General features: G+C 37.1%; 1 protein-coding gene across 1 annotated transcript; it reads left to right on the forward strand.

The window, feature by feature from the left end:
* Window positions 1-6,682: 6,682 nt before the first annotated feature.
* Window positions 6,683-7,615, forward strand: LOC109396534 (olfactory receptor 51B5-like). The gene has a single exon (XM_019668397.1). The coding sequence runs from the start codon at window positions 6,683-6,685 to the stop codon at window positions 7,613-7,615; it is 933 nt and encodes a 310-aa protein (XP_019523942.1).
* Window positions 7,616-9,031: the final 1,416 nt, after the last annotated feature.

The following is a 9,031-nucleotide window of genomic DNA, read 5'->3' on the forward strand; positions in this document are numbered from 1 at the left end:
TAGAATCCCTGAATGTTACCTTCATCTATGTCATATATAATATAGGGCAGGAACTAGACCGAAGTGATGTGACACCAGAGCCCAGATCTAGAGCCAAGGAATGGTATGTTCTGGGGAAAATATTTTAACTCAAAAAAGTAAGATATTTTTAATGGGGTTGCCTGAATTCCTTCAAAACATATATTCTCATGAATATCGAGCTCTGTGGAGACAAGCATTGACTGGAGGACTCTTGTTAAGAAACACTACATCAAAGGCTTTCATTACATGAGATAGGAGATCCTTCCAAATCTGAGAAGTTATGCTGCTATGATTCTACTACTCACAGGCAACACAGCAGGAAATATGAAGGGAATGAAGAAGGTTTTGGGAAACACATGCATGGCAGAGCCATACATGGCTACTTAAGGAAATGTTAGATACCGTTGGTGTTGTGCCCACTTCCTCCCAAACCTGAAGCATTTGCTGATGACTAACAGCCACTCTCTTTCTCCAGAGATTTGTCCTCTGACTCACCGAGCAGTTATCTTAACCTTGGGAAATCTTGAAGAAAATGACTTTCCACTTGTTTTAGAGAAAGTGGTATTGATTAGAATGGTGTTATACATAAGAGGTAGGGAAACTCTGTAGATGAGAGGGTAAATCTACCTTCTGATGAAATGGGAGAAGAACTTGGAAATCATGGGGATTACCTCAAGTGCTCACTACTTTCACCTCATTTTGAGCTCCAAATAGGGCTCTGCCAAATCAAGTCACTTCTAAATTTGTATTTAATACAAAGAGTTTTCAGGCACAAATACATCCAGACTCAAGTCATTCCCAGAGACTGACTCCTAATCATGACTTCCCAAATCCTACTGAGTTTCAGAAAGACTTATGAAGAGAGGAGAGCTCAGGAGGAATTTAAGTAAATCCGATGTCAGAAGCCAAATGTGACCCACATGGTTGACCACATCATCCCCATCCTATTTTAAAGTCTCACAGTTGGGTGAGGCTCCAGGATAAATTTAAGAGACAAGGCTAAGACATGACAATAGAGTTCCTCAGATTCATATCTCTGCTAGAATATGAATATAGTCTTTTCTACTCAAGTACAAATTATCAGAAAAACTCAAGGATGGTAAGAACACCTTCATCAATGTCAACAACTTCATCTTACTGTGAGACACTTAAAGTGAAAGAAGGTTTTTTTACTTTTTAAAAATTATTTATTGTTTTTATTAAATTTATCGGGGTGACATTGGTTAGTAAAATATGGATTTCAAGTGTACAATTCTATAATACATCATGTACATATTACATTCTGTGTGCACCATCCAGTCAGTTCTTCCATCACCATATATTAGACCCCCTTTATCCTATTCTACTTCCTCTCCTTCCCCCTTACTCTCTGGTAACCACTAAACTGTTGTCTGTGTCTATGATTTGTTGTTTGTTTGTTTGTCTGTTGCTTTCAGGTTTATATGTCACATGAGTGTAATCATATGGTTCTTGACTTTTTCTGTCTGACTTATTTCACTTAGCATGATAATCTCAAGAGTCACCCATGTTGTTCAAATGGCAGTATTTCATCTTTTTCATGGCTGATTAATATTCCATTGTATACCATAAGATTTTTTACTTGACTTGAATTGCTCTAGAGGCAAGAACTATGATCTCTGGGAAAGGTTGAGACAGATAAAAATCTTACTCTTTGAATTTATCAGCAAATGTACTCATTTATGAGAAAATATCACTTCAAGAAAGCAATGTAGAGTACTATAATGAGTGATCTTATTTGAAAACCAAGGAAAGGTAAGTGTAAGGAAATGATCAGGCTTCATCTAAGTTTAGTGAGCTTACTTGCTATAGGATTCAAAAATGACAAAGTTAAATGTAGTTTTGATGGTATCTTCTCTTTTGAGGTGGAGGTCAGAAAGGACAAAGGTGATTTGACAGCATGACTTACATCTGCCGGGTAAAGCTACAGTTCTGCTTCCTGTCAGTAGTGAAAATGGAGGATTGTAGGACACAGCTCTGGGGGCCACCTCTTTCCCCAACAGAGGCCAGGGAAAGACAGCCCAGACACCTAATTATCTGCAGCTGGAGGGACCCTGGAGAACCATTTTTCCATACAGATAACTTCACCAATTAATGCTGTGAGCAGTCTTCAAAGATAACATTTGCACCAGGTTCTACATCAAGACCCAGCAATTACTTCCTTAATTCCTGGTGCCCCAGGTAAGGCTCTGGTGACCATGGGGTAATGAAATGGAGATAATAGAGAGAAAAATAAAGATGACTGCTCTTCTCATACTACTCTCCCTTCATGCAGATGTTGCAAGAAGGTAAATAGAAAATGGAGGAAAGCTATTATTTGTCTCTATGGGTTCTGCCCAGTGTAACAGATTGCAATAGAAAAGGTCAACTCCCTAGAAAATGCCAACTCTCAGAGATAAGCAGTGATTTTTTTTTTTGTCATGGGTGCTTACCTGAATAATCAAGATATTTAGGTTGCTACCAAACTTTCTTGTTAGCCCAGGGCATTAAGAATATTTTTCCTATAGTAGAAATATTCTTTGGAAAAGACAGTAAGGAGAAGAAAGACTGATCCTGAGAGTGAATGTGCAGGGCAGGGTCACATGACACGTGCAGGTCTCTATATTACATCTCCTCCTCTTGGTGGTGCTCTCTGTGTTCAGTATTCTTTTGCTCCCATCTCCCTATGTAACCTTTATGCCATCTCTTTCCTTTTCTTTGTGCCTTTTGCCTTTAGTGATTTGGTTAATTCTAAGCTATAGGACAAAACTGTGTGTGTATGTTCTTACCCCGGTGCCTGTCCTTAAAAGTCGCTGTTTCATTAAGGAAATGATCATTATATAAAAGCTCCAGTGAGTAAGACAAAGTCAGGATTGATTAGTCATGTCCACAACTGGGGAAAAATTGGAGTCTGGAGGGCCTTGTGGTACCACATATGCAGGTAGTTGGTGAGTTATTGTTAAGTCTTAAGTAGATTTGACATTTGTTTGGAAAAAGGCAGTTTGTGGGTAAGTCACTTTACACATTAGTCAATTACATATCAGTAACTATTACTTGGAAGTCAGTGTACTTATTTACATCAGTTTAACCATCAGCACACCAGCCAGGCAGTGCATCAATGTGTTAATAATAAGATGTGAGATTTAGCTAGAGGGAGAGGGCAAAGTTAGGAGTAAGACTGTAATAACACCAAGAAAAGTGTAATGGGTATAAAAAGGAAGGAGCAGGAAAATGACAGCATGGAGATAACATTAGTTGGATCTTAGGAGCATGAGCAAAAGAGGCAGAAATCACCAAAGGTACTCAGCTGAGGTGACCCAAGTTAGCTGAACAATGCATATGAGTGGAAAATAAATATGTAATGTTGGATGCCATTGAAGCTGTATAGGGCTTTGTCATGTAGCAATTTTGTGGCAATAGCTAATTGACATAATAACTAATGTATATAAACTCTCTAGATATTAGTTTATTCCTAGTATCAAGATATGGATAATAGCAATTCTTACTGCATTAGTTTTCTGTTGCTGTGTAACAAATGACCAAAAACTGTGTTGCTTAAATTAACACTTTTATAATAGCGGAGTTCTGTAGGTCAGAAGTCTAGTAGGCTTGATTGTGTTCTCTGCTTAGGGTATCTTAAGGCCAAAATCAAGGTGAGAGCTAGGCTGGGCGCTTGTATGAAGGGTCTAGAGAAGAATCCATTTTCAAACTCATTCATACTGTTGGAAGAATTCAATCTTGTGGCAACAAGTCTGAGGTCCCTGCATTCTTGCAGGCTGTCTGCAGGGATCCTCTCTCTGCTTCTTAAGGCTGCCTGAATTCCTTCTTATGTGACCCCTACAACTTCAAACCAGTAACTGTCAAGTCATTCTCAAATTTGAATCACTTTGAGTTCTTATTCCACCACGAATCTGTGAAAACTATTTGCTTTTAAGGGCTCATGTGATTAAATTATGTTTACCCATATAATCTCCTTTTGATAAACTCAAATCAACTGGTAAATAACCTTTATTGCATCTGTATAACCACAAGCATGATATTTCATTATGTTCACAGGCTGACAACACAGGGATTAAGATACAGAATCTTGGTGTATGTGTGTGGTGGTGGTGGTGGTGGTGGTGGTGGGGTGAATTTTAAAATTCTGATTACCATACCTATTTAAAAGTAGTTAGTGAGAAAATAGACTTTCTTTTTCAATATGTGTATTATCTTTACAATACATGTAAAATAATGTTTATTTCTAACAATTATTTGACAAAGTAAAATGCCTGAATGAGCTGTGGACAGCAGCTAAAATAGAAAAGGAGAATGAAATAATGAGAGTTATTAGAAAAAGCAAAAATGAGTGTTCTTAAGAGAAACAAAAGTTTAATTGTCTAGAATAAAGATAAATACTAATTTAAAAGAAAGATGAGGAAAGCTATTTACATTTATTACTCATTAGTATTTATTTTGCATTTACTATGATCTAAGCATTCTACATTTATTTTCACTTTTGTTTTTTATATTCAGCTCTTATGATAATCAAATGTTGAACGTGCATCCATCTCATTAGACTATAAACTATAAAAGTTCAGGGATACTATATGCTTTTACTTAAAGACAATTTTTTTAGAGGTCTTAGATTTACAACAAATTTGAAAAGAAAAGTACAGAGATTTCCCCTTGTTCCTAAACATGTTTGTCCTCATTATGATCAACACCATCAACCAGAATTTATTTTAACCAAGGATAAACCTTATTGACATATTATGATCATCTGAAGTCCACAGTTTACCTTAAGGTTCACTCTTGGTGTTGTGCATCCTATGGGGTTGGACAAGAGTATAATGACATATATCCATCATTATAATACCATGCAGAGCATTTCACAGCCCTAAAAATTCTCTGTTCTCCCTCTTCATCCCCCTACCCCCACTCTTGGCAACCACACATCTTTTTATTGACTACATAATTTTGACTTTTCTGGAATGTCATATATTGGAATCACACAATATGTAGCCTTTTTAGATTGGCTTGTTTCATGTAGTAATATGCATTTGAGTTTCCTCTATGTTTTTTCATGGCTTGATAGTTCATTTCTTTTTAGTGCTGAATAATATTCCATTGTCTTGATTTACTACTGTTTATTTATTCATTTTCCTATTGAAGGACATCTTGTTTACTTCCAAGTTTTGACAATTATAAATAAAGCTGCTAAATAGAACTGAGGACAGATTTTTGTGTAGACATAAGTTTGCAGCTCTTCTGGGTAAATACCAAGGAGCATGATTGTTGGATTGTATGGTAAGAGTATTCTTAGGTTTGTAAGAAACCATCAAACTATCTTCCAAAGTGGCTGTACAATTTTGCATTCCCACCAATAATGTATGAGAGTTCATGTTACTCCATATCCTCACCAACATTTTGGTGTCAGTGTTTTGGATTTTGGCCATGCTAATAAGTATGTAAATGTCTGCTATTTTACTACTATATTCATTGCATTTAGTACAAAGTGAGATTTAAAGAAGCAAGACATCACTGAATAACAGAGATAAATATAATTGCTTTTAGTTAGAATTTATTGGGTTGTTGGAAAAGTCATGATGTATTTTTTCCATGTTTTTCATTGCAAAAACGCATCATCACTTTTCCAACAACCCAATGGTAATTGAAAAATAGGGTGCCACTTCCAAGTTTCCATCTTCTGTGTTCTGGAGTCAAATACAATACTTCTTGAAGCAAAAAGCTGTAAACTCCATAAAGTTTACTAATATAATGATCCCATGAGGTCAGACGATACCGGGGCAGAGTTTAGGCACCCCTCTTTGGGGCTCCTTGAGTGGGTTGGTATTGTGGGATTGCATAATAATTTATCCATACAAATTATAACTTGAGCTTCACGTCAAGTAAGGATGGCATAACCCAAAGACAGCTTACTTTTTGCTTCTCACAAGATCATGAGATTTGTGTCCTTAATGATCAGTCTAGTTTCATTTATGTAGATGTCAATTCCTATTTATTGAATCAATAAACACATAATATGAATGGTGAATCCAAAATTAAAGTACTGAGTTTTTCCTTGCAATGTAAAATATGTTCACAATAGAGATGAAGAGAAACTAGAGGGCAAAACTAGAAAGAGTCTTGGATTTCAAATGAGATGAGGCCAGACATTCAGGCAAGGTTTAACAGAGGATTATGACCAAGAAAATGAGGGAATACAAAGTATTCTAATTATAGAAATGGGACAATAAATTTATGAAGGATGGATACAAGTTGAGCACAATTTTCTACAAAGACTGTGATCTCTTATTTATCAAATGATATAGCAAAAATAATTTTATAGTTTTGAGGTGTACTGTTCAATACCGTAGCCTGTGGTTAGCTTGAGTTAGAATTTTCTGTTAGTGTAAACTACATACTGGATTTTGAAGCATTATATAATAAAATGTAAAATTTCTCATGCATGATTTTTTACTGATTACATTTTGAAATGATAATATTTTGAATACAACAGATTAAATAAAATACATTATTAAAATTATTTCTAACTCTTCCTTTTTTTTCTTTTACTGTGGCTACTAGAAAATTTAAAATTACATATGTGGCTCAAATTATATTTCTACTGGACAGGGGTCATTGAGAGAGACCGTTTTCTGTTTCAACTCAGGGATCCACCATGTGGTCCAACATCAGTGCTGCCCCTTTTCTACTGACTGGCTTCCCAGGTCTGGAGATACTTCATCCTTGGATTTCCCTAGGCTTCTTTTTCATCTATGTGTCCATACTCCTCAGCAATGGCACCCTCCTCTTTCTTATCAGTGAAGACCACACTCTTCATGAGCCTATGTATTACTTTCTGGCTATATTGGCAGCCACAGACCTTGGAGTGACTTTGACAACGATGCCCACTGTGCTTGGTGTCCTGTGGCTGGACCACAGGGAGATCAGCCATGGAGCCTGCTACTTCCAGGCCTATCTAATCCATTCACTCTCCATTGTGGAGTCTGGAGTCTTGCTCATCATGGCTTATGATCGTTTTATTGCCATCTGCAATCCCCTGAGATACACCTCCATTCTCACCAATGCTAAGGTGGTGAAGTTAGGTCTAGGGGTTCTAATGAGAGGATTTACACTTATTGTGCCCATGATCATCACCCTCTCTGGATTCCCCTACTGCAGATCCCATGATCTCTCCCATGCATTCTGCCTGCATCAGGATGTGATCAAACTGGCCTGTGCTGACACCACCTTCAATAGACTCTATCCAATAGCCCTGGTCTCATTAACTGGTTTCTTGGACTCTGTGCTTATCCTTATCTCTTATATCCTAATCCTTAAGACTATCATGGAAATTGCTTCAGGTAAGGAGCAGGCTAAGGCCTTAAATACTTGTGTCTCCCATATTAGTTGTGCACTGGTTTTTTATGTCACTGTGATTGGGCTCACCTTCATTCACAGATTTGGGAAATATGTGCCACATGTAACTTATATAATTATGAGCTATGTCTACTTCCTTTTCCCCCCATTTGTGAATCCAATAATCTATAGTATTAAGACCAAGCAGATACAGAATGGTATTAATCGCCTTTTCTCTTTCCATAGAATTTGAGCCTGATCTATTTACTTAGGGAGTTATACCTTTGGATACAGTAAATTTACTTGTGTCAAATTATTCTTAGGAAATAAAGAATGTTTGTTTAAAAAATGGCATAGTATGGCAGAAAGAATGTGACCTTTGGGGGAAAAAAGCACTTCTACTCGTCTCCTTCACTTATACCCTTTGTGATCTTGAACAACTCATTTAACCCCTGAGCCTTGGTTATCTCATCTATCAATGAAGAATGTACACATAAAACTAACATAATATTGTATGTCAACGGTAATTGAAAACTAAATTTTTAAAAATTAAAAAAAAGAATAACAAAATGCACCTTGTAAGAGTTTTTCTCTGAGTAGTTGAGAAAATACATATTGCTAATGGCACTCATATGTTCTATTGATTATATTATGACCATTATGATTGGCAAAGACAAACATCTGAAAATTTTGACCTGTCAAAACATCTAGGAGGGAAGAACATTCAGCTGGTAGAAATTATTAAATTTATGATGATTCTTTCATATAATGAAATATATAGCTAATAAGAACAATATCATGAGAAGTTTTAAAAAGCCTTTGAACATGATTATACTCCTTCTCACTGTCTCCTTCAGTTACTCTCAGCACAAATTTTTTTTTTTTTAGCTGAACCATCCTGCCACCTGTTGGCAGCTCATCGACAGCTCAGCTAGGGCTGGGAATCAAACTAGCGATCCTGTTGCTCAGAGTTCGTACTCTTGAGCAAGCTCTTAACCAACTGAGCCACTCGGCTGGCCAATATTTTCTTTCTAGTACCCACTATAGTATTACCTTCTTTGAATAAAAAAACCATGTTCCTTATCATGAACCTGAAACAAACTGGTCAATGATATAAAAATAATGTAATTTTCAGACAAAAAAAATGACTGTCATCCACATGACTATTAAGAAATCTATTGATGGGTGGAAATCCAAGATGGCAGAGTAGATGAACTCTGTGCTTGCCTTATCCTGTGAACACATCAAAATTGCAATTAAATTATAAAGTAATCAACCTGGAGAACCATCTTAAGTCTAGCTAAACAGAAATTTTATAACTAAGGATATAAAGAAGAAGCCATGTCCAGACTGATAAGAGGGATGGAGACACAAAACAAGCCAGCCCCAAACCTCCATGTGGCAGATGAAAGTTAGGAAGGATATCTCGGCCACAGATGTTTCCCACAGAAGACAAAGGGACCCCAGCCCTACATCAGGCTCCCCAGCCCATAGTACCAGGCTAAAGTGTCAGGAAGAGGAACTCCCACAACATCTGGCTGTGGAAAACAGGGGATTCCAACCATCAGGGTGGGAGACAAAGCTTTGAGAAACCCAGACATCCTCTTAAAGGGCCTGCACAGACTCACTCACAGACACTCACTCTGGGCTCTGGTGGAGGCACAGTGTC

Source organism: Hipposideros armiger, unplaced genomic scaffold, assembly GCF_001890085.2.
Source record: "Hipposideros armiger isolate ML-2016 unplaced genomic scaffold, ASM189008v1 scaffold_525, whole genome shotgun sequence".
In the NCBI taxonomy this organism is placed as follows: domain Eukaryota; kingdom Metazoa; phylum Chordata; class Mammalia; order Chiroptera; family Hipposideridae; genus Hipposideros; species Hipposideros armiger.

What these genes read in the sequence shown, in the direction of transcription:
- LOC109396534 (XM_019668397.1), top strand. Translation starts at nt 6,683, where the DNA reads ATGTGGTCCAACATCAGTGCTGCCCCTTTTCTACTGACTGGCTTCCCA.